The sequence below is a fragment of the Oncorhynchus kisutch genome, linkage group LG15 (genome assembly GCF_002021735.2).
Source record: "Oncorhynchus kisutch isolate 150728-3 linkage group LG15, Okis_V2, whole genome shotgun sequence".
In the NCBI taxonomy this organism is placed as follows: domain Eukaryota; kingdom Metazoa; phylum Chordata; class Actinopteri; order Salmoniformes; family Salmonidae; genus Oncorhynchus; species Oncorhynchus kisutch.
In genome coordinates this window covers 65117123-65143469 of record NC_034188.2, presented here as the reverse complement: position 1 = coordinate 65143469, position 26347 = coordinate 65117123, and the positions used below count along the sequence as shown (strand labels likewise).

At 42.4% G+C, this 26347-nt stretch overlaps 2 protein-coding genes across 2 annotated transcripts in view; both read right to left on the bottom strand.

Annotated features, from left to right (window-relative positions):
- Positions 1–20101, bottom strand: part of LOC109905698 (transcription elongation factor SPT6) — a 36335-nt gene extending 16234 nt beyond the window's left edge. The window contains exons 1-22 of the mRNA XM_031790826.1: positions 19901–20101; positions 19226–19334; positions 18907–19086; positions 18585–18655; positions 18218–18407; positions 18032–18116; positions 17517–17772; positions 16332–16433; positions 16092–16205; positions 15907–15996; positions 15667–15809; positions 15336–15478; positions 15138–15254; positions 14749–14878; positions 14396–14546; positions 10124–10278; positions 4306–4501; positions 3897–4039; positions 2469–2586; positions 2102–2178; positions 1780–1915; positions 841–978 (exon numbers count right to left, since the gene is read on the bottom strand). Coding sequence (XP_031646686.1) covers positions 841–978; positions 1780–1915; positions 2102–2178; positions 2469–2586; positions 3897–4039; positions 4306–4501; positions 10124–10278; positions 14396–14546; positions 14749–14878; positions 15138–15254; positions 15336–15478; positions 15667–15809; positions 15907–15996; positions 16092–16205; positions 16332–16433; positions 17517–17772; positions 18032–18116; positions 18218–18407; positions 18585–18655; positions 18907–19086; positions 19226–19325 — 2835 coding nt within the window. The 5' untranslated portion in view covers positions 19326–19334; positions 19901–20101. The remainder of the gene's footprint in view (positions 1–840; positions 979–1779; positions 1916–2101; positions 2179–2468; positions 2587–3896; positions 4040–4305; positions 4502–10123; positions 10279–14395; positions 14547–14748; positions 14879–15137; positions 15255–15335; positions 15479–15666; positions 15810–15906; positions 15997–16091; positions 16206–16331; positions 16434–17516; positions 17773–18031; positions 18117–18217; positions 18408–18584; positions 18656–18906; positions 19087–19225; positions 19335–19900) is intronic.
- Positions 20102–20306: 205 nt separating this feature from the next.
- On the bottom strand, positions 20307–23247 carry LOC109906081 (dehydrogenase/reductase SDR family member 11). Its single transcript, XM_020503740.2, has 7 exons — positions 22786–23247; positions 21964–22173; positions 21564–21658; positions 21316–21445; positions 20912–21004; positions 20755–20820; positions 20307–20619 (listed from the first exon to the last, which is right to left on the bottom strand). Exons 1-7 carry the CDS (start codon positions 22915–22917, stop codon positions 20578–20580), a joined length of 768 nt encoding a protein of 255 aa, XP_020359329.1. The 5' UTR covers positions 22918–23247; the 3' UTR covers positions 20307–20577.
- Positions 23248–26347: the final 3100 nt, after the last annotated feature.

The window sequence follows — 26347 nt, the reverse complement described above, 5'->3', positions numbered from 1 at the left end:
CCCCCCCCCAAAAAAAAATTGAGCCATGCAGGCATGGAATCGTCCATTTAGTAGGGGTTTGTAAAGGATCTCTGTAAGCTCTGTGTGATTTCATCAAAGCCACCAGTAGGTGATGATTATCTCCCAAGCATGCCTGGCCTAATGGAAACAGGAGTTGCGTCCTGAATGGCACTCTATTCACTGTATTGTGCACTACTTTTAACCTGTCTAGGACTGGGGCCCCATTCCGCTAGCGGAACCCCTCACCAACAGCCAATGAAATTGCAGGGCACCAAATACAAATCAACAGAAATCTCATAAATCAAATTTCTCAAACATACAAGTATTAGGTACCATTTTTAAGATAACATTCACATTAATCCAGCCACAGTGTTTGATTTAAAAAATGCTTTACAGTGAAAGCTCCACAAACGATTATGTTAGGTCACCACCAACTCACAGAAAAACCCAGCCATTTTTCCAGCCAAAGAGAGGAGTCACAAAAAGCACAAATAGAGATAAAATTAATCACTAACCTTTGATGATCTTCATCAGATGACACTCATAGGACTTCATGTTACACAATACATATATGTTTTGTTCGATAAAGTGCATTATTATATATTTCATTGTCTGTAGAAAAGCCTGACATATGAGTTCTGTTATACTCACAGACATCATTCAAACAGTTTTAGAAACTTCAGAGTTTTCTATCCAATACTACTAATAATAAGCATATATTAGTATATGGGACTAAGTAGGAGGCAGTTCACTCTGGGCAAGCTATTCATCCAAAAGTGAAAATGCTGCCCCCTATCCCAAACAAGTTAATCAAAGTCCTATTTAGAACTCAGTCTGTACCTGCAAAGGGTGTAACTTGAGGCAGAGGATGTCTTCGTCACTGCTGCACACCTGAGCATACTCCACCAGGGGGTCCTGGATCTTCCTGGCCACAGACACAGCCTGTCTCAGGAGAGGGGGGTAGTCCCGGAAATCTGCCTGTGGATTAGAGAAATAGAAAAATAAAGTACCAGTCAAAAGTTAGGACACATCTACTCATTCAAGGGTTTTTCTTAATTTGACTATTTTCTACATTGTAGAATAATAGTGAAGACATCAAAACTATGAAATAACATATGGAATCATGTAGTAACTAAACAAATCAAAATATATGTTATATTTGAGATTCTTCAAAGTAGCCACCCTTCGCCTTGATAACAGCTTCGCACACTCTTGGCATTCTTTCAATCAGCTTCACCTGGAATGCTTTTCCAACAGTCTTGAAGGAGTTTCCACATAAGCTGAGCACTTGTTGGCTGCTTTTCTCATCCAAAACCATCTCAATTGGGTTGAGGTCGGGTGATTGTGGAGGCCAGGTCATCTGATGCAGCACTCCATCACACTCCTTCTTGGTCAAATAGCCCTTACACAGCCTGGAGGTGAATAATCTTTTTTGGTTACAACATGATTCCACATGTGTTATGTCATTGTTGTGATGTCTTCACTATTATTCAATAATATAGAATATAGTAAAAAGAAAGAAGAACCCTTGAATGAGTAGGTGTGTCCAAACTTATGACTGGTACTATATGTAGAGTTAAGAGAAAAATCTATTTAACTGTCACTCATTCCACAATATTACAATCATTGGCAATACATATTACATATTTAAAAACCACATTGTGGACCACTCAGAGAGAGTTTCTGGAGGTACAGTATGTAGAAAACCTCCAATGTAGACAAGGGAATGTCTTGTGAGAATAAAGAAAACATGTTTGGGAAATGAGGGCAGGACTTGACCTCTGACTTCTTGCTGTTCATGTAGAGCATGGCCAGTTCATTATCAACCAGTTCCACCCCGATGGTGGGGAAGGAGGACTCCTGCTCCAGCTCACTGGCAGTGCGTTTAATGTCCTCAATCACCATCTGGGCGTCCCTGCACAGGGAGTGGAGGGGGAACATTACAAACGTTCAGGATGTGCGTCCCAAATGGCACCCAAGTAGTGCACTATATAGGGAATAGGGTGCTGTTTGGGATGCAACCTCAGTCATGTTAGTACGCTTCTTCAAACAGCAGTCTAAGAAGGCCACAGGTGAAAGAAACCAGGAGAGGGTTGCAAACCTGTTCTCCCCAGCTATAGCGATGATGTGAGGCTTCTTGCTGTTCAGAAACTTCTTCAGGGTTTCAATATCGTGGATCTAAAGGTATGGTAGGACAAATATTACAACATTTACTACAAATATGGTTAACAATGGATGGTATGATTATCTGAGCTTCTTCAAAACTCTTGCTCTGTGTCCCAAATGGACCCTATTCCCTACAGAGTGCACTACTTCTTTCCGGAGCCCTATGGTACGAAAAAAAAGTATGAAAATGTATGCACTTACTACACTAATTGTAAGTCGCTCTGGACAAGAGCGTCTGCTAAATGACTAACATGTAACTGGGTGCCATTTAGGACTCACACTTGGTTTTGTTTTATATATACCTTTTTCTCCCTTTCATCCTCCCTCCATGCGTTCCTCCTCTTCAGGAAGTAAGGAAGCCTGAGGAAATCCCCCACCTCTCCGTCACCATTCACCAGGGCACAGAACACTGGGGTGTCTCTGTAGACAGACAGAGGTTTGCAGTGAATAATAACTATGTCACAAACATAGAGTTCCTATTAAATTTCTCGAGGGGTTATGTCATAAACCCTCAATGTTCCAGAATGGGGTGAAAATGGTAGCCATATTGGCCAGGGAGAAATCCAAACCAGTCTAATTCGAATGAATGGCAGTCGAGGCATACTTTGGAAAACAAAAGTAAGGCATGTGATCTTTAAAAAATTGTGTAATAGAATTATTGTCAACCCAAAATATTTTCATATAATTATAAATACCATTTTATACACATTTTCTGTATAAATAGCTTCTAAAATATATGCAAACAGACTGTAATTGTCAAACATTTTGTTTTCTTGGAAAGCTTTGAGTGCTATTATACTGTATGATACAATATCAGTACTTGTTGCATTTACAACTTGACTAAGTTCTATCATCAACTGATTTAGCCAGTGTATGGCTGTGGATTGACTGCATAGATGCAGTAAAGAGATCAATGGAACTCAACCAAAATAATGGAAATACCATGGAAACGCGTGGGGTGAAAGATGCCATCGGGAAAAGATCCTGAATCTCCTCATTGCCCTCCAGCAAAATTAGACTACATTTAGGCTATTGTTTATATGTGTCATGGTCACCAATCAACTGCATTACAGTTAAAAAGACTGACTAACACCACTTCTCTGTGCAAGCTATGCGCCAGGTAGCCTAGTGGTTAGAGAGCTGGACTAGTAACCGAAAGGTTGCAAGATCGAATCCCCGAGCTGACAAGGTAAAAATCTGTCATTTGGCCCCTGAACAAGGCAGTTAGGCCGTCATTGAAAATAAGAATTTGTTCTTAACTGACTTGCCTAGTTAAATAAAGATTTTTAAAAATGCTACCAGCTTATACAAAGGGAGTTAGCATAGCAGTCACTCAATACTTCTAAACCTGAGAAGGAACTACATCTAAATGTTATGCAGTGAAAACAGCCAAATATATCCAAATTGGACTTTAGTAACCATATTGTGGGCCAGACTTGACAAATATCCATTTTGATTGATCAGATTTGTGGAATGTGCGCCAATCCGGTGTCCTTCTATCCCCCACGGTCTGCGTTCCATCGACCTCTTACCACATCTATTGATTGAATGGAATTTTGGCATATTGGCAGTTCATTTGAGACAGTTAGAGAGACCCTATTCCTTATATGGTGCACTACTTTTTCCCAGAGGCACATAGGGTCTAGTCAAAAGTTGTGCACTACATAGGGACTAGGGTGAAATTTGGGACACAAACAAAGTGAAGTCAGAGACAGTGTGCAGTACTCTACCTGCTGGATGAGAAGGCCACTCCCAGCACGCGGATCCCTTTGCCGTGGGCCTCAGACATGAGCTCCTCATCCTCCTCCTCCACTTGTTGGTCAGGCCGATAGGGCGCCACCTTCAGCCAGTTATACAGCTTCCTGCTGCAGGCCTGAGGGGCGGGCAACCACTATCACAACACTGTAGCAGGCTCAACATACATCAATGCTCTGAGCCGCCTGCTTTGGAAAGTCAATACCAGAATAAGAAAATAAGTCATCAATACCACAGTAGCAATGACGTCACATCAAATTAATGAAAAGAAGAAGTTTAAATGTTGAGGTAATGTCTTCACAATATATCACAATAGATGTTGCTGCAGAAGATGTATCCTTGGGTGTGTGTGCGTGTGAGGGGTGAAGCAGGGGGGAGGAGTACCTTAATGATGTTCTCCTTTGCTTCTGCAATAAGTTTGTTCTTCAGCTCTTTCGCCATCTGCGGGTAAAGGAACTGTTTGAGGGATCGTTCAATGGCCAGAGTGCGCTGTCTGTTCCACTCCTGAACCTGGTGGCTGAACTCATCTCTGTAGTAAAACTGCTTTATCTCTTCATAGTACGCCTGGTCACCTCCGTACCTGCTCAACAAACATAGTGATATCATCGATACTTGACTGATTCAGTATACATGTAAAAAGAACACATTTTGGAATATGTTATTACATGGTATTATGCTAGTTGCAAATGGTACCCTACATCAGTGGTTCCCAAACTTTTTATAGTCCCGTACCCCTTCAAACATTCAACCTCCAGCTGTGTACCCCCTCTAGCACCAGGGTCAGCACACTCTCAAATGTTGTTTTTTGCCATCATTGTAAGCCTGCCACACACACACTATACAATAAATGTATTAAACATAAGAATGAGTGTGAGTTTTTGTCACAATCCGGTTCGTGGGGAGTGACAAAGAGCTCTTATAGGACCAGGGTACAAATAAAAATAATCAATAATTTTGCTCTTTATTTAGCCATCTTACATATAAAACCTAATTTGTTCATCGAAAATGGCAAATAACTCACCACAGGTTAATGAGAAGGGTGTGCTTGAAAGGATGCACATACAGTGCCTTGCGAAAGTATTCGGCCCCCTTGAACTTTGCGACCGTTTGCCACATTTCAGGCTTCAAACATAAAGATATAAAACTGTATTTTTGTGTGAAGAATCAACAACAAGTGGGACACAATCATGAAGTGGAACGACATTTATTGGATATTTCAAACTTTTTTAACAAATCAAAAACTGAAAAATTGGGCGTGCAAAATTATTCAGCCCCTTTACTTTCCGTGCAGCAAACTCTCTCCAGAAGTTCAGTGAGGATCTCTGAATGATCCAATGTTGACCTAAATGACTAATGATGATAAATACAATCCACCTGTGTGTAATCAAGTCTCCGTATAAATGCACCTGCACTGTGATAGTTTCAGAGGTCCGTTAAAAGCGCAGAGAGCATCATGAAGAACAAGGAACACACAAGGCAGGTCCGAGATACTGTTGTGAAGAAGTTTAAAGCCGGATTTGGATACAAAAAGATTTCCCAAGCTTTAAACATCCCAAGGAGCACTGTGCAAGCGATAATATTGAAATGGAAGGAGTATCAGACCACTGCAAATCTACCAAGACCTGGCCGTCCCTCTAAACTTTCAGCTCATACAAGGAGAAGACTGATCAGAGATGCAGCCAAGAGGCCCATGATCACTCTGGATGAACTGCAGAGATCTACAGCTGAGGTGGGAGACTCTGTCCATAGGACAACAATCAGTCGTATATTGCACAAATCTGGCCTTTATGGAAGAGTGGCAAGAAGAAAGCCATTTCTTAAAGATATCCATAAAAAGTGTTGTTTAAAGTTTGCCACAAGCCACCTGGGAGACACACCAAACATGTGGAAGAAGGTGCTCTGGTCAGATGAAACCAAAATTGAACTTTTTGGCAACAATGCAAAACGTTATGTTTGGCGTAAAAGCAACACAGCTCATCACCCTGAACACACCATCCCCACTGTCAAACATGGTGGTGGCAGCATCATGGTTTGGGCCTGCTTTTCTTCAGCAGGGACAGGGAAGATGGTTAAAATTGATGGGAAGATGGATGGAGCCAAATACAGGACCATTCTGGAAGAAAACCTGATGGAGTCTGCAAAAGACCTGAGACTGGGACGGAGATTTGTCTTCCAACAAGACAATGATCCAAAACATAAAGCAAAATCTACAATGGAATGGTTCAAAAATAAACATATCCAGGTGTTAGAATGGCCAAGTCAAAGTCCAGACCTGAATCCAATCGAGAATCTGTGGAAAGAACTGAAAACTGCTGTTCACAAATGCTCTCCATCCAACCTCACTGAGCTCGAACTGTTTTGCAAGGAGGAATGGGAAAAAATGTCAGTCTCTCGATGTGCAAAACTGATAGAGACATACCCCAAGCGACTTACAGCTGTAATCGCAGCAAAAGGTGGCGCTACAAAGTATTAACTTAAGGGGGCTGAATAATTTTGCACGCCCAATTTTTCAGTTTTTGATTTGTTAAAAAAGTTTGAAATATCCAATAAATGTCGTTCCACTTCATGATTGTGTCCCACTTGTTGTTGATTCTTCACACAAACATACAGTTTTATATCTTTATGTTTGAAGCCTGAAATGTGGCAAAAGGTCGCAAAGTTCAAGGGGGCCGAATACTTTCGCAAGGCACTGTAACTCTGCAATGTTGGGTTGTATTGAAGAGAGTCTCAGTCTTAAAGCATTTTCCACACACGGTCTGTATTTAGTTTTCATGCTAGTGAGGGCCGAGAATCCACTCTCACATAGGTATGTGGTTGCAAAGGGCATCAGTGTCTTAACAGCGCTATTTGCCAAGGCAGGATACTCTGAATGCAGCCCTATCCATAAATCTGGCAGTGGCTTCAAATTAAATTAAATTTCCACAGAACCGCTTGTTGCAATTTCGATGAGGCTCTCTTATTCAGATATCGGTAAGTGGACTGGAGGCAGGGAATGAAAGGGAAAATGAATCCAGTTGTGTGGTCCATTTCGGGAAAGTACCTTCGTAATTGCGCGCCCAACTAACTCATGTACTTCGCTATATCACATTTGACATTGTCCGTAAGCTTGAGTTAATTTGCACACAAAAAAAACATGATGATGGAAAGACCTCTGCATTGTCCAGAGAAGAGCTCCAACTTCTTAATAATAGCCTAAATTCTGTCCCGCACATTGAATATACACTGCTCAAAAAAATAAAGGGAACACTTAAACACAATGTAACTCCAAGTCAATCACACTTCTGTGAAATCAAACTGTCCACTTAGGAAGCAACACTGATTGACAATAAATTTCACATGCTGTTGTGCAAATGGAATAGACAACAGGTGGAAATTATCGGCAATTAGCAAGACACCCCCAATAAAGGAGTGGTTCTGTAGGTGGGGACCACAGACCACTTCTCAGTTCCTATGCTTCCTGGCTGATGTTTTGGTCACTTTTGAATGCTGGCGGTGCTTTCACTCTAGTGGTAGCATGAGACGGAGTCTACAACCCACACATGTGGCTCAGGTAGTGCAGCTCATCCAGGATGGCACATCAATGCGAGCTGTGGCAAGAAGGTTTGCTGTGTCTGTCAGCGTAGTGTCCAGAGCATGGAGGCGCTACCAGGAGACAGGCCAGTACATCAGGAGATGTGGAGGAGGCCGTAGGAGGGCAACAACCCAGCAGCAGGACCGCTACCTCCTCCTTTGTGCAAGGAGGAGCAGGAGGAGCACTGCCAGAGCCTTGTAAAATGACTTCCAGCAGGCCACAAATGTGCATGTGTCTGCTCAAACGGTCAGAAACAGACTCCATGAGGGTGGTATTAGGGCCCGACGTCCACAGGTGGGGGTTGTGCTTACAGCCCAACACCGTGCAGGACGTTTTTAATTTGCCAGAGAACACCAAGATTGGCAAATTCGCCACTGGCGCCCTGTGCTCTTCACAGATGAATGCAGGTTCACACTGAGCACATGTGACAGACATGACAGTCTGGAGACGCCGTGGAGAATGTTCTGCTGCCTGCAACATCCTCCAGCATGACCGGTTTGGCGGTGGGTCAGTCATGGTGTGGGGTGGCATTTCTTTGGGGGGGCCGCACAGCCCTCCATGTGCTCGCCAGAGGTAGCCTGACTGCCATTAGGTACCGAGAGGAGATCCTCAGACCCCTTGTCAGACCATATGTTGGTGCGGTTGGCCCTGGGTTCCTCCTAATGCAAGACAATGCTAGACCTCATGTGGCTGGAGTGTGTCAGCAGTTCCTGTAAGAGGAAGGCATTGATGCCATGGACTGGCCCGCCCGTTCCCCAGACCTGAATCCAATTGAGCACATCTGGGACATCATGTCTCGCTCCATCTACCAACGCCACGTTGCACCACAGACTGTCCAGGAGTTGGCGGATGCTTTAGTCCAGATCTGGGAGGAGATCCCTCAGGAGACCATCCGCCACCTCATCAGGAGCATGGCCAGGCGTGGTGGGGAGGTCATACAGGCACGTGGAGGCCACATACACTACTGAGCCTCATTTTTACTTGTTTTAAGGACATTACATCAAAGTTGGATCAGCCTGTAGTGTGGTTTTCCACTTTAATTTTGAGTGTGACTCCAAATCCAGTCCTCCATGGGTTGATACATTTGATTTCCATTGATCATTTTTGTGTGATTTTGTTGTCTGCACATTCAACTATGTAAAGAAAAAAGTATTTAAAAATAATATTTCATTCGTTCAGATCTAGGATATGTTATTTTAGTGTTCCCTTAATTTTTTTGAGCAGTGTAGTTGCGGAGAGTCCCTGTAATTCTAGATTCAGATCATTCAGGCGAGAAAAAACATAACCCAGATAGGCCACTCGTGTGAGAAACTCGTCATCATGCAAGAGGTCAGACAAGTGAAAATTAGTAAAGAAAACTTTAAGCTTGTCTCTTGTTAATATTTTGCCCCTTGATAACCAGCGCACTTCTGTATGTTGTAAAAGCGTTATTTGGTCACTGCCATTTTCATTGCATAATGCAGAAAATACATGAGCGTTCAGGGACCTTGCTTTAACAAAGTTAAGCATTTTCACTGTCGTGTTCAAAACGTCTTTCAAGATGTCAGGCATTCCCTTGGCAGCAAGAGCCTCTCGGTGGATGATGCAGTGTACCCAAGTGGTGTCGGGAGCAACTGCTTGCACATGTGTTACCACTCCACTAGGTCTCTCTGTCATGGCTTTTGCGCAATCAGTACAGATACCAACACATCTTGACCACCAATGTCTATTTGATATCACAAAGCTGTCTAGTAGTTTTAAAAGATCCTCTCCTGTTGTCCTGGTTTCCAGTGGTTTGCAGAAGAGGATGTCTTCCTTAATTGACGCCTCATAAATGTAACAGACATATACCAGGAGCTGGTACGTCTGTTGACTCATCCAGCTATAACGCATAGAATTCACTGGCTTGTATGCGAATCAGTAATTGTTTCAAAACATCTCCTGCCATGTCACTGCTGTGTCGTGAAACAGTGTTGTTTGATGTATAGTCTGTATTGTCTGTATAATTTTTGGGGGCCTTTTCCCCAAGCATTGTCCCAGCCATATCTGCGGCAGCAGGAAGAATTAAGTCCTCCACAATAGTAGGGGCTTGTCTGTCCTAGCCACTCGGTAGCTCACCATATAAGACGCTTCTAGCCCCTTCTTATTAATGGTATCTGTTGCTTTTATACATGTTTTACTAATCGAAAGTCGTCTTAATTCTCGCTCAAAAAACTCCTGTGGTTTATTTTTCAAATTGGCATGTTTAGTTTCTACATTTCTGTGCAAGAGCAAAGGTTTCCCGTGATAGAGTAATGGTTAATGTGATTGGATGTTAATTATTTGACTAGGCTACCTGTATTTGACATTGTGTTGTTATTTCGAAGAAACACTATTTTTGGCAGTGAAACGAGGCTACTCAGGCGAGAAAAAAACATCACCCAAATGTATAGCCCTGTTGGAAAATCTAAATGGACTGTTTGAAAATGTGAATCACATTTTTATTTGGCTTACCCCCGACGGCATTGCACGTATCCCTGGGAATACCGCCCTACATAAATGCACTAAATTTGACCAGAGCGTAGTGCAATATTTTGTGAATATGGTGCCATTTGGGATGCTGACAATGTTATTAATATGTTATTACACAACGTTATAATAAAAAGCCCTCACCCCTTCACTCCAATCAGGTCAATACAGATGTTTATGGTGAGCAGGCCCTCTTCCTCTGCCTGGAACATCTTGAGGAACTGGTCTCCATTCAGCTCCTTTACAGGCTTGTTTTTCAGATACTTAAAGGAGTAACCATAATGGGCCTCATCCACATCCTATCGGAGAGATTAGACCACAAACATGTCTGGTAGAGTACTTCAAACTAGATCACGACATATTAATATATGCACTAACTGTAAGTCACTAAATGACTAAATGTAAAAATATGAGTCAATGAAACGAACATGTTAGATGTATTTTTTCTATACAGTATGCACTGTGCCATCAGAAAGTATTCATACCCCTTGACTTATTACACATTTTGATGTCTTACAGCCTGAATTCAAAATGGATTAACCTGATTATGTTTTCCCCTCACCCATCTACACACAATACCCCATAATGACAAAGTGAAAACATGTATTTTTTTTGCAGATATATAAAAAATGAAATACAGACATATCGCATTAACTTAAGTATTCACACCGATGAGTCAATACTTTGCAGAAGCACCTTTGGCGGTGATTACAGATTTGAGCCTTCTTGGGTATGTCTGTATCAGCCTTGCACATCTGTATTTGGGGATTTTATCCCATTCTTCCTTGGAGATTTACTCAAGCTCTGTTAAGTTAGATGGGGAATGGCAGTGAACAGCAGTCTTGAACTCTTTCCACAGATTTTTAATGTGATTCAAGTCTGGGCTTTGGCTGGGTTTCACATTCTTGTTCTGAAGCCATTCGAGCGTTGCTTTGGCTGTATGCTTGGGGTCATTGTACTACGTTTCAAAAGTTTGGGGTCACTTCGAAATGTCCTTGTTTTTGAAAGAAAAGCACATTTTTTGTCCATTAAAATAACATCAAATTGATCAGAAATACAGTGTAGACATTGTTCATGTTGTAAATGACTATTGGAGCTGGAAGAGGCTGATTTTGAATAGAATATCCACATACGCATACAGACGCCCATTTTCAGCATGTCACACCCTGATCTGTTTCACCTGTCCTCGTTATTGTCTCCTGGGCGCTCTCCAAGGGCGCTCTCCTGGGCTACGGCAGTTTGGGAACAACAATCTGTCATTTGGAGGAATTCATGGCAGAGGTGAGAAGTTTTTGAGTCTCCGGTATCCGGGAGAAAGGTGGCCAGCAAACTGCTTGACTTACGTCAACAGTGTGGCAGACTACGCGGTGGACTTTCGCACATTGGCCGCCGAGAGTACCTGAATTCCGGAGTCTCTTTTCAATACTTTTCTGCACGGATTATCTGAGGATATTAAGGATGAGCTAGCTGCTCGGGAACTGCCGGTGGACCTTGACTTCCTTATCACTTTAACCATTAAAATTGATGGACGCTTAAGGGAAAGCAAGAGTGAGAGGAGGTCTGGTCTCGGGCACACTCGTGCACCCGATATGGTGCGTTCACCTCCTATGGAATCGGGGAGTTTCTGAAGGCAGCTCTTCCGAGAGGAGTCAAAGCCACCCGAGCTCTCTCGTGAATCTATGACGGGTGAGTTGGATACTCCTGAGCCTATGCAGTTGCGAAGAACTAGGCTATCAGTTTGGGAGCGCTCACGGAGGATGAACAGTAACTGTTGTCTTTACTGTGGAGGGGCAGGACATTTTATACCTACCTGCCCTATTAGGTAACCCTTGTCTTTAGTGGGTACCAGTACTATGGTGAGTCAGACTTTGAGTTCCCTAACTCCCATAACCTGCACACCCCTTTTTGCTCTTGTGCTGTGGGGAGACCAATCTAAGTCTCTCCGAGTGCTCATTGACCACAGTGAGACAATACAGTTCCTCCTCATGACATCTCCCCATGTTCCGGTTGTGTTGGGATTTTCCTGGCTCCAAAAAAGCACAATCCTGTGATTGACTGGACCACAAGCTCCATCCTGAGTTGGAGCCCATTTTGCCATTCCCACTGCCTTCAAGCAGCACAGAACTTCCTCATGTCGCATTCCTCAGGATGTTAACAAGACTGTGGATGTCTCTGCTATCCCCACAGAATACCATGAACTCCTAGAAGTTTTCAGTAAGGCATGTGCTACTTCCCTTCCCTCGCACCGTCCTTATGATTGTGCCATTGATCTTCTCCCAAGCACTACACCACCTCGGGGTCGATTGTATTCTCTGTCTGGACCAGAGACCAAAGCTATGGAGGAGTACATAGAGGAGTCTCTGGCCACTGGAGCCGTCCGTCCATCTGCATCTCCTGCCAGTGCAGGGTTTTTCTTTGTGGAGAATGACAATACCCTGCGTCCGTGCATTGACTACCGGGACTTAATGACATCACTGTCAAGAATCGTTACCCCCTTCCTCTCCTCTGCATTTGAACCTTTCCAGGGGGCCACCATATTTTCCAAGTTGGACCTTTGAAATGCCTACCACCTGGTTCGGATACGTGAGGGGGATGAGTGGAAGACAGCCTTCAACACAGCCAGTGGACATTATGAGTACCAGGTCATGCCATTTGGAATCACCAATGCCCTCGCTGTTTTCCAGGCTTTGGTCAATGATGTGCTTCGGGACATGCTAAACCGGTTTGTGTTTGTCTACCTTGACAACATCCTGTTTTTTTCATGTTCTTCATGTCAGACAGGTCCTTCAGCACCTCTTATGCAAATGTATAAAAAAATGTTAAACTGAAATACCTTATTTACATAAGTATTCAGACCCTTTGCTATGAGACTCGAAATTGAGCTCAGGTGCATCCTGTTTCTATTGATCATCCTTAAGATGTTTCAACAACTTGATTGGAGTCCACTTATGGTAAATTAAATTGATTGGACATGATTTGGAAAGAAACACACCTGTCTAAATAAGGTCCCACAGTTGACAGTGCATGTCAGAGCAAAAACCAAGCCATTTGGTCGAAGGAATTGTCCGTAGAGCTGCGAGACAGGATTGTGTCAAGGCACAGATCTGGGGAAGGGTACTAAAACATGTCTGCAACATTGAAGGTCCCCAAGAACACAGTGGCCTCCATCATTCTTACCACCAACACTCTTTCTAGAGCTGGCCACCGAGCCAAACTGAGCAATTGGGGGAGAAGGACCTTGGTCAGGGAGGTGACCAAGAACCCAATGGTCACTCTGACAGAGCTCCTGAGTTCCTCTGTGGAGATGGTGATCCTGCTGGAAGGTTCTCCCATCTCTGCAGCACTCTACCAATCAGGCCTTTATGATAGTGGCCAGACGGAAGCCACTCCTCAGTAAAAGGCACGACAGCCCGCTTGGAGTTTGCCAAAATTCATCTAAAGGACTCTCAGACCATGAGAAGCAAGATTATCTGGTCTGATGAAACCAAGATTGAACTCTTTGGCCTAAATGCCAAGCGTCACGTCTGGAAGAAACATGGCACCATGACTACGGTGAAGCATGGTGGTGGCAGCATCATGCTGTGGGGATGTTTTTCAGCGGCTTAGGATCAAGGAAAAGATTAACAAAGAGATCCTTCATGAAAACCTGCTCCAGAGCGCTCAGGACCTCAGACTGGGGTGAAGGTTCACCTTCCAACAGGACAACAACCTTAAGCACACAGCCAAGACAATGCAGGAGTGGCTTCAGGACAAGTCTCTGAATGTCCTTTAGCGCCCCAGCCAGAGCCCAGACTTGAACCTGATCAAACAGTGCACTGTAGACAGGTGAGTATCTTTCTAAATCATGTCCAAACAATCGAATTGGCCATAGGTAGACTCCAAACAAGTTGTAGTGACATCTCAAGGATGTTTTAGACTGTAACAAAACAAAATGTGGAAAAAGTCAAGGGGTGTGAATAGGGAAAGGGGATACCTAGTCAGTTGCACAACTGAATCCATTCAACCAAAATGTGTCTTCCGCATTTAACCCAACCACTCTGAGTCAGAGGAACAGTTGTTGTGGGAGTTAACTGCCTTGCTAAAGGGCAGAACAGCAGATTTTCCACCTTGCCGGTTCAGGGATTCAAACAAGCAACCTTGTGGTTACAGTCCCAACACTCTAACCGCTAGGCTACCTGACGCCTCTGAAGGTATTGAATATACCATGAAAGACCTAAATAAACCACTAATACAACCAACAAATAAGTGGAGGTAAATGCAGAAGAGGGTTGGAAAATTCAAGTAACTTTCACAAATTCCCAGGAATTCCTGGTAGAAGGATAAAGGATTTCTTCCAACTAGGATTTCTGGAAAGTCTGGGAATTTTCCGAATGTTTCCGTGATTTTTCAACCCTATTGCAAATAGATGGTGTATACCTTCTTTCCCTTCTTGGTGGGTTTGATGTTGATCTTGGCTCTTTCCTGGAACGTCTGTCGGAGCACATGTCTGACTAGAGGCTCCCGGGCAATCTGCATGGCGACCATGTAGCGAGTCCCCTCAAGTACTGCCTCCGCTGTGCTGAACTGGCTGCACAGGCAGAGAGAACATACTATTAGTAGTATTGTGGAAGGTATAGGTTTGCATCTCAAATGGTGCGACTTGAGATGCAGCCATGTACAAGTTTGCATATTCACCTCTCAACACCAACTCTGTTACTGCTAAAATGGTTGGGTTATCTTAATATTAAAGTGTATTCTGTATACAGTGCAATAATGAGTCGCCGGTTAACCTGCAGATGTAGTCCTTAGCCAGCTCCATGGGCTCAGCAGGAAACTGCTCCGTCTCGTGACGCTGGTAACTGTCACGTAGGTTTTCTCCAAACTGCTCTGGAGTCAGACCAAACTTCTTGGCCAGGCCATCTGACGAGAGAACCCTTTAAATGGTGGACTCAAAAACCGTTGCAAATACAATTGGCTCGTGATACAGGAAGTGCACTTCGATTAGCAAACTCTGTTAAAGTACACTAGTCACAGTTTTCCAGTCACACATTATTTCGCAGGTTTTTGTATTATCACAAGCTAACTGTATAGACCTGAAGATGTACTGTATAGCACACAAATCTGTCTGTAATAGGTGCTGATAGTGACGCCTACTGGACACACATGATAAAGCACTCACCCAGTCCTGCACACTGGCAGATGCTGTACATATCCCTGCGAGATGCAAGCTTCAGGTCCGGCCCCTTTGACTGCTCCTCTTCTTCCTCTTCCTCCTCCTCTACTTCCTGCTCATTACCTGCGAACAGAATACATGATAATTACTCTGGTGAGGGTAAAGGTGCTTTCCCCATCTTACAATATATAATCTAAATCGTACCATCTTCATCCACTTTGATCTTCTTCATCTTTTTCTTGCTGGACCTGGCTGCATTCTGCATCTTTGGAATATCTCGGCCATAGTACAGCAGGAAATGGTTGTAGACGTCGCCCAGTTCATCACTAGACTGGACATCCTTCAACCTTGTCAAAAAACATAATCAGGTATGCATTCAGATACAACAAAGATAATAAAGGTGTCATAACATGACTAGCGTACTGTCCAAGGGGTGTACTTGTACATCAAGTTGCCTCACTACAGAAACAGGAGATGGGCTGTTCTGGCTCAGACAAGGCTTATTTACAAACATGTTTGACATGATAAGCCTTACCTCTCTAAATCTGAAGTGTCTAGTGGTCGAATTCCATCAGCCAGTGGCTTATCTGGGTCAGCTGAGATCTGTTCAAACTGGTATCCCTGCATCTTCTGGAACAGGCGTCTTAGGTTCTGTTTGCGGGTTTTCAGCTGGGTCCACTGAGGAGGAAAGAAAGTCCCACATTAAACAGTAATTAAGCAGAGAGAATAAATGAAGGGTTAAAGTTAACCAAAATCCAATGCTACAGTATATTACCTTCTCATCCCACTGCCAAACCTTCCACAGATCATTGATATTGAGTTCAGGCTCCACATACTCTTTCCTGTAGAATGCTATAAACGGAACCTAGAGGTGAAACAATGAAGACAGTTGTATTAACTGTGAAAAATGATATGGAAGAACTCAACTTTACCGACAGTGCTAGAAGGACTGTGTAGTACCTCAAAGTGTTGGTTTCTCATGAAATTCAAAGCCTCTTTAATCTTCTGGATGGTGCTGGGGCCTTTTCTGCTGAAAGTAGTGGTTGGACCTCTGTCCAAATAGTCTGCGTTCTCCTGAAAACACAGAATATTTGATTTTTTTTTTTTAAACACAAGCATTTTAAAAACAGACCTAGACTGTAGCATCAGCTTTAACTAATTGTCTTATGATACCTAGCTAAAATATCCTCACTCCAGTACCTGCATGGAGATGGTGAGAGTAGAGAAGGCATTCCTATAGATCCACTCAGCCTCCTGTTCCAGCTCATCATCCTCTGCTGGCTTCACACGAGTGGAGCGTAACTAAAAACAACAAGACCACACACATAGAAAGGGGTATGGGCTACAGTAGTGGTATTCAAAGTCAGTGGTATTCAACGTCAGTGGTATTCAACGTCAGTGGTATTCAAAGTCAGTGGTATTCAAAGTAGGGGGCGCAGGGGAACTACAGTGAAAGAATTAAGAGTATAGATTATTATTTGCCAGCAGCATACCACCCTGCATACCACTGCTGGCTTGCTTCTGAAGCTAAGCAAGGTTGGTCATGGTCAGTTCCTGGATGGGAGACCAGATGCTGGTGGAAGTGGTGTTGGAGGGCCAGTAGGAGGCACTCTTTCCTCTGGTCTAAAAAATATCCTAATGCCCCAGGGCAGTGATTGGGGACACTGCCCTGTGTAGGGTGCCGTCTTTCGGATGGGACGTTAAACGGGTGTCCTAACTCTGAGGTCATTAAAGATCCCATGGCATTTATCGTAAGAGTAGGGGTGTTAACCCCGGTGTCCTGGCTAAATTCCCAATCTGGCCCTCAAACCCTTACCGTCACCTAATAATCCCCAGTTTACAATTGGCTCATTAATCCCCCTCCTCTCCCCTGTAACAATTCCCCAGGTTGTTGCCGCAAATGAGAACGTGTTCTCAGTCAACTTACCTGGTAAAATAATGGATAAATAAAATTGTATGGGACAATATGCAAAAGTTTTTGAGAAAGATAATGATCATTTATTTATTTTATTTAGTAAATGTATTTATTAGTTTCTTTTCATTTTGATAAGAGATGCAAATGTAATGAATTGAAGGTGATTTGTTTATGTAAAAATCCAAATGTATCGATTTTAAGGTTGTGTCATTTTTGGGGTGGGTTCATGCAAAATTATTGTGAAAAAAATGTGGTCCCCAGAAATTCTGGCTGAAGAAATGAAAAAGTTTGAATACCACAAGGCTACAGCGTCAAGCCCATAACTGTTATAGGTGAGTTTCAGGTGCTCATGTGTCCCAATGACTATGACTGTGACTGTGCACCCTATTCCCTATATAGTGCACTACTTTTGACCAGAGCCCATAGGGTTCGAGTGCCATTTGGGACGCACCCTATAGAAGTATACACACCTGGAACCTCTCTGGCATGTCAGTGGAGCGGATCTCGTTGTCCTGGTCCGTCATGTGACTGCTCTCCAGCTCGCTAGGCTCATAGATCTCAAAGATACTGCGTCGACCCACCCTCTTCTTGGCCTGCTTCTTGGGCCGGTCCCATGACTCTTCATCTGCATCCTCCTCCTCCTCCTCTGCATCTTCATAGGCTTCAGTGTCAAACTCGGCAAAGTCAAAGTCCCCTCCGAATATCTCTTGGGCCTCCTGAAGGGCTCTGTAAAAAGGCAGTGGTGCTCAGTATTAAATACTGCATGTGAGTACAGATAAACATGCCAGCGTCCCAAATGGCACTCTATTATAGTGCCCTACTTTTGACCAGGGCCCATAGGGGAATAGGGTGCCATTTGGGAAACATCTACCATATCAAATTCCATTGCACAAATATGACTTCTTACTTTCGGGTAAGCTTTCAGGTGGAGAGGCTACTGCAAATTGGGATCTAAGTGATTCAATTAAATGTCAGAATCACTTACGCATCTGTATATCCTGGCAGCTTCTTCCTCCACTTGGGTTTTTTCAAGGGCTGTCCGTCATCATCCACAATAAAGTCATCGATATCTGAGGAAATAAAACAAAAACACTATGACTCAAATATTTTCAAATGGCTAACTCAAAACAACTCGACTGTTTATAGATGAAGAAACTAAAATGTTTCATACCAGACTCTTCATCATCCTCCTCCTCATCCTCCCCGGGATGCAAAGGCACATCCAATGCCTCACCCTCATCCGCTCCCGTCCCCATGAAGATCTCATCCGCTATCATGTCCTTCTCATGGGCCTCCCTGACATCTTCATCTCCCTCCTCATCCTCATCATCCGACATGTCTCGCAAACGACGGAACTTTTGCTGTTTATGATGATAAGGAAGGAGTAGAGATATCAGGAAAACATTTTAGTCAATCTACTTTTACATAGTATTTTTAGAGTGGGACCATGGGACAAGACACGAGACCTCCACTGTGTGTTATACAGTGTCCATGATGACAATTCATTTTGCTTGTCATAATGGCATCAGAATATTTACCCTTTTCACTTTTACTCCCAAATTCTCCTCAATGAGATCGATATCATCATCATCCAAGCGGTCGTCAAAGCCTGTAGACAGAAATCCCAAGATACTTAAACACCAAAGGTGATTATTATTGGTATGCATGATTCTGCTGCACACTGTTTGGTATCCCAAATCATGACTGCTTGAATCTGAATGGGCAAAATAGAATCAAAGGTTTTACGACATTATAGTTTATTCAATGACTGAAGACATAGCCTACAATGTGGCTAGGAAGCAATCACAGTGCAGCCCAGACATGAATAAATACAGGACCAATTTATGAATGAACACTTACTTCTCTTCCTCTTACGGTGTCCAATTTCCTCCCCAGAGTCACTATCACCTTCTTTATCTTTATTCCCTTCTTCCTCATCCTCTTCCTCCCCTTCCCCTTCCTCCACACCATCATCAATCAGACCACAGAGGTTTCCATCTGCATCCTGATCCTCTGTATTCTCCTCTTCCTCCTCCTCATCTAAGTAAGTCACAAATCAAGAAATTGTACATTGTTAACATCGATCTTATTTAGGGTAGTTGTGATGATGTCCCTATGTCAAGGGACATCTTTGAAATAAAATCTAAATGGTTCACATGCTGTACAATGAAAAGATTACCATCATTTGCTGCAGCATGCTTCAGTGCCTTTTTCTCTGTGTCCTCTGGACACCCAAATTCCTCCTCAGACTCCTCTGCTTCCCTCTCGATGAAATCCATGTTTAGTGGCTGTTGAAGAGATAATAAACCACATGATTTTCATTAGCTGGTTATGTGTCAAAGAACAGTTTTTGGAAATAATGTTATGGGACAGAATTATTCCATCATTTAAAAACGTTAACCAATTTATTACACCATATTTGACACTTTAAGTGTTTAAGTATGGCTATGTCATAAGAAAACCTTATTGTAAACAATGAAATATTAGGCTACAATAAGCTATGATGATAAGACGCTGCTGTCTGCCATGGCTGACTGGTAGAGATGCAGTAGAACATTATTATACCCAGGGGGCGAAGACATTGCTAGATATCACAAGGTTTAGCTAGTTAGCTACGATAAAAATGTATATGACTTTGCAAATAAGCAAAGGTAACCGTAGCTATCCAACGGATATCAGGCTGGAGCTGCAGGTAGCATTCTTCTTAGCTACAACAACATAGCCAACGTTAGCTAGCTTGCATAACAACAATGGAATGAGATGGCTACCAAGCTAGCCTCATCTACTGTAGCTAGCATACAGCTGTATTGCCACAAACAGCTGGCTGACTCCCATCGCCCATAACGGTACATACCTATGTTACAGGAGGCAGGACCGGCTCCTTTTTAAGTTGACTGATTAGCAAAGCGTGATATGGAAAATAGATTCATTTCATAACGACATAAATGTATTAGCTATCTAGGCGCAAGCAAATTTCCAAGACTGGAATGCAGAAAAATCCCTCAAACTCTAAATGAAGGCGAGGCACGTCACAGATGAACACAGCTCTCCTTGGATTGCAGAGTGCAATCCTTGCATTATACTTTTCAATGTTTTCGTGTATTATTTTTCTAGTGTTATGCTATGTAACATAATACATGTTGTTTTTGCATTACTTTTCAATGTCTTCTTTTTGTAATATTTGTATGTAACATAGAAAATATTATTCAGTTTAATTGGACCTTGTGTTTACTATATTGTATCAACACCAGCACACAAAATTCACTTGAGATAACTTTATTTTAGAAAACACATTAATTAAAAAAATTGCAATAGTGTTGTTACACAATGTCAGTATTATCAGGTTGTATCAGATTTATCAGATTGTAAAGGGGCTGCAGTGTAGCCTACAATAATTTTCATGGCAAATAATACTTTTCGGATCAGACCCAAAATCACAATTAAAAAACTCCACAATCCTACAGCTTTAAGCCAACGTTAAATCTTCTTTGAGATGAACAAGGTGCATCAGATTCCTCCTGCAGGACTGCTCTATGACACTTGCTCCACAGGTCGCATTTGAACATCTCCAATCTAGATATGTAAAGACAGGAGTATGGTAGTTATTATTTTGTCAGATTATGGAAAACTTTTCCCCATTCATTCAAACATTGATGGAAGTGAACAGAGTGTGCAAAGAATACTGAGACAGACAAGTCTCCTACTTACGTGAACATGTGGCGGTGTGCCTAAGACATACGTTACAGCACTGGCAATGTCGACTGCTTCCAAACACTGTAGGGAGGCAGTAGAATTATAACGTACACATTCAAAAACAATCATATAGCCTGTATACACAGATATCATTAGTATTGTTATTATTCACCTTCATACTGTTGTAGGTAGCAGCAGCCTTCTCTGGATGGAGGCTGTGAAGTCGGAAAGCAAATTCTGTTTCCACTATACCAGGAGATATACACTGTTCAGAGGAAAACAGAAACACAGGGTTAGTGACCGTTTTACATTAGAGGGCTCTAATGATTACATTGTGCATTAGCTAGATAGATTTGTAAACATCAATGTGGTCTATATGAGGACACACTGGCCTGATATTGTGGAGTGTTACCAATAATAGAACACCATCGTTTTCAGCAGTGTACTGTTGGTGTACAGTACTCACAATATGACAAATTAGCACAATTCAGTGCTTGGTGGCTATGGACGACTGATCAGCTCATTGACAATAGTCTTCTTATTAGAAATATTTCATTCTAAGAATTAATAACTTACCGTTGCTCGAATGTGGGTTTTAGCCTCTCGCAGCTCTTGCCGCAACCCTTCAGTCAGGGCAGTCACAGCATACTTGGTAGCACTATAGAAGTGTGTATCAGCACTGAAAACTACACGATGTCCACTCATACTAGAATATAAGAAGATACACTATGGTTTGTTCTACCAGTGGATTGTCAGAAGAAAAGCATTCACTGCAACCTGAGTCCAATTGTATATCTGGAGGTAGAGATAGAGTTGTACATTACCTGTTTATGTTGATGATATGTCCATCATCCACCTTCCTCTCCTTCATAGACTGGTATGCCTCTCGTGTGCAGATAGACAATGCAATGACGTTCAGCTGTAAAATACATCCGTTGAATATCAATGTGATATTAAATATTGGACTGAAGAAAGTGTGACAGCCATCACTTGTTTTTTGTTGATAAATAAGGTCAGTAACAACACAGAGATTGAAACATACATCAATAACAAATGTTATTAAATGATGGAGAGCATGACACAGGATAGCGAAAATCATGCCTTGCTTTTTGACTGTAAGTCGCTCTGGATAAGAGTGCCTGCTAAATGACAAAAAATCTAAATAAAAGATAAATATGGACAGCATTTGACATAAACACAGAGATCATTGACAGTGACACCTACATCAATCATTGTCCTCCAGCCATCGGTTTTGCCATTCAACAGTGACTCTGAATGGGCCAGGCCAGCATTGTTGATGCACACATCCACTCCCTGATGGAGAGTTTTGATGGCAGAGAACATGGAAAGGATCTCCTCTTCATTTGAAAGGTCACACTTGTAGGGAACAAGGGTTCCACTGTGCCCAGCGCTCTGACACTCTGCTGCCAGTTTCTAAAATCAAAAGGTAAGATTACTTCATGCACTATGTACCATAAGTTAAAACACCATGGTGAAGCCATATGAAAGTAATTCCCAAATGTGCTTCATTTGACACATAATATTTTCTATAATATCATATACTACTGTGAGTACTGTGGCACACATAATAAAAGTAAAGAAACAGTTTGCAAAGAATACTTCACTATTGGTATAGATCAGGTGCCATGAGACTGTAGTAATCTATAATAAACCTAAAACGTGTAAAACGTGTGATGCAAACCTTGTGACAGAATGCAGGTGACATGTAAATGATTTATTTGTTGGCCCATATAGGCTACATATGAAAGAGTGCAGTAAGTGTTTATTTTGAATTTGTGAAATTGTTTGATGTTATATGAAAGTATAGGGGTTTATGTTTCTAAAACCGTACCGCAATTGATAATCTATTCAGTATTTGGCTGTTTAGTTTTCCAGAGCCAATTCGCCCACAACATGTAAGGTCATTGGAGTAAGGTTAGCTCCTTTAGTCCAATATTGGGCTAAGATAGTAGTGCCTAGTGCCTAGTCAGCACAGTTCAAAAAGTAGCAACAACAAAAAGGCTACAACACATACATGGCCCCCACCTCTATTTTCTCGACGTTCCTGGCACAGCCGACAACCTTCATGCCGTGCTGGACAAGAGCCTTGCAAATCGCCGCTCCGATTCCAACAGAAGCCCCGGTAACAAGCGCCACTCTACCTTTCCAGCGATCCATAGTCTATCAACACAACTGGATACTGTATTTCCTAAAGTTGTTCAATTGTATACTGTTCTCAAATCGTTCAGAATTTCAGCTACGTTGTATCCACTGATAGGTGCACAAACTCACTAACTCGTGCCCAATGAAAATCAGGCCAACCCCCTTGTCCCTCCGCACATGAGCCCTATACTTAGCCCTATACTCTCTCTGTCTGCCAATAAAAAGATGCGTGTTAACTTCAAATACATTTCAGCAGGGGCACAACTTTGGTTTTATAAGTGGGGGAACATAATATTATAATTATTATTTTATCTGGTCAGATAAACACTCCAAACAGCCTACCCAGCTGCTCGGTCTCTGCAGGGTCCAAAAGTACACCCAGTCTCGTTTTGTATCACATTCCAAGTATACAACTGAGGGGACAAAAATGCAATTTCAGAATGTGGGGGATATCTCCCCGTCCCTAGTGAAAGTTAGGTCCCCGCTTCAGGGAACACAGAACCTGGTGGTTTCACAATTTGTGATAGGCCTATATGTATATCCCTTTGCAACAAATTTCTGGTAACTACAGTGCATTCGGCAAGTATTCAGACCCCTTGACTTTTTACACATTTTGTTAGTTACAGCCTTATTCTAAAATGGATTCAATAGTTTTTTCTCTCATCAAACAATACCACAAAAAAAAGGTTATTAGAAATGTTTGCAAATGTATTGAAAAACAAAACTGAAATATCGCAATTACATAAGGATTCAGACCCTTTACTTAGTACTTTGTTGAAGCACCTTTGGCAACGATTACAGCCTCAAGACTTCTTGGGTATGACGCTCCAATCTTGACACCCCTGTATTTGAGGAGTTTCTCCCATTCTTCTCTGCCGATCCTCTCAAGCTCTGTCAGGTTGGATGGAGAGTGTCGCTGCAGAGCTATTTTCAGGTCTCTCCAGAGATGTTAGATCGGGTTCAAGTCCGGGCTCTGGCTGGGACACTGAGGACATTCAGAGACTTGTCCCTAAGCCACTCCTGCGTTGTCTTGGCTGTGTGCTTAGAGTCATCGTCCTGTTGGAAGGTGAACCTTAGACCCAGTCTGATGCCCTGAGCACTCTGAAGCAGGTTTTCATCAAGGATCCTCTGTACTTTGCTCCATTCATCTTTCCCTCAATCCTGACTGGTCTCCCAGTCCCTGCTGCTGAAAAATCCCCACAGCATAATGCTACCACCACCATACTTCACCATAAGGATGGTGCCTGATTCCGCCAGACATGACACTTGGCATTCAGGCCAAAGAGTTCAATCTTGTTTTCATCAGACCAGAGTCCTTTAGGTGCATCTGGGATAGTCCAAGCGGGCTGTCATGTGTCTTTTACTGAGGAGTGGCTTCCATCTGGCCACTATCATAAAGGCCTGATTGGTGGAGTGCTGCAGAGATGGTTGTCCTTCTGGAAGGTTCTCCCATCTTCTCAGAGTAACTCAGGAGCTCTGTCAGAGTGACCATCGGGTTCATGGTCACCTCCCTGACCAAGGCCATTCTCCCCCAATTGCTCAGTTTGGTTTGGCGGCCAGCTCAAGGAAGAGTCTTGGTGGTTCCAAACTTCTTCTGTTTAAGAATGATGGATCCCACTGTGTTCTTGGGGACCTTCAATGCTGCAGACATGTTCTGGTACCCTTCGCCAGATCTGTGCCTTGACACAATCCTGTCTCGGAGCTCTACGGATTCCCTTGACCTCATGGCTTGGTTTTTGCTCTGACATGCACTGTCAACTGTGGGACCTTATATAGACAGGTGTGTTCCTTTCCAAATCATGTCCAATCAATTCAATTTAGCACAGGTGGACTCCAATCAAGTTTTATAAACATCTCAAGGATGATCAATAGAAACAGGATGTACCCAAGCTCATTTTCGAGTCTCATAGCAAAGGGTCTGAATACTTATGTAAATGTTATATTTCCTTTATATATATATATATATATATATATATATATATTTTATTATTATTATTTTTTATCTACAAACCTGTTTTCACGTTGCATTATGGGTATTGTGTGTAGATTGATGAGCGGTCTGAATACTTTCCGAATGCACTGTAGTTTACATGTTATCAACAATCGAAGCCAAGTCCATCTGTTTTGGCTCGTAGTTGCGTATGCTTCAGTTTTGTTGCTAAATAACCAACCCCTCTCGAGGAAAACCCTGGTTGATTCACAGGTAGAACGCTTTTGGTTCCAAATATAACTGTTTTCCACAGAGTGTTCTTTTTTCTAAGAGTGTATAACAATAAGCTCCAACATGGATTTGTAAATGATGTCATGTGAGGAGTATTCGAGAAGCGTTGAAATTACACATTGACTCCTGGGGGTTCTGGAGTGGTCTGACATCCAGGGCTGGTTCCAGACATAACCCACCTAGAAAAATGTTGTTGAAAAGACGACTATGCCTGACGTCTAATCTACATTCGGTTTTGGTTGAAAGTGTTGTTGAAAATACTTGTTTTTTATGTCATTTAAAAGACGACAATACAAAGATGTCAGTCTAAGTTCGGTATCAGGTCGTTGCTTCGACGATTTAAACGTGACTTGCATACACACAGACACAGTATAAAAAATGTGTCTATGAACAATTTTATTAACAATCATACATTCCTCCAGTATTTACATACAGTATTCATTTACAACATTCAAGTGCTAATTGTCTTTATTCCATTCCTGAAGAAGCATGACTGAAATCATCTACTCATATTTCAAACATCCAGCTTGACAAAAGCACAAAAAAAATATTGTTCCATGCCTCACCATTAAGTAAATTATTGCCAATACATATTAACAAGGGGGTTTCCATTCGGTTTTGATATTTCATATTTACATTTCATGTAACATTTAGTAATCATCATTATTTATGTAACCAACTTAGAATGTATTTGTACATTTATATTGTCTACAGACAGGTTGAATAAAGATTTTAAGCCTTGAGACTATTTAGACATGCATGGATTGTGTGTGCACAACATACTGTAAGTGGTTGCTTAGGGCCCCCTGGCTGTCTATCTGCCCAATTGCAAAATAGTATAATTGCAACGTTTTCTCTCCGCCCCATGGCAAAATGTGTAGAATTGCAGAAAACATACTTTTAAACTGCAACATTTTCTCTATGTGTCACGACTTCCGCCGAAGTTGGCTCCCATGCCTGTTCGGGCGGTGCTCGGCGGTCGTCGTCACCGTCCTACTAGCCACTACCGATCCCTTTTTCGTTTGTCTGTTGGTTTTGTCTTATTAGTTTCACCTGTGTGTATTTTAGTTTAATTAGCGACCTTATATATAGTAGGTTGTCCCGCCCTTGTTTTGTGCGTGATTGTTTTTGTTACTCTGTTGTATGGTGGTTTTCGTGTGGTTATTCTCCTGACTATTTTGGTCCTGTGTTTGGGCTGGTCAATTGTATGTGCCCTGTGTGTTG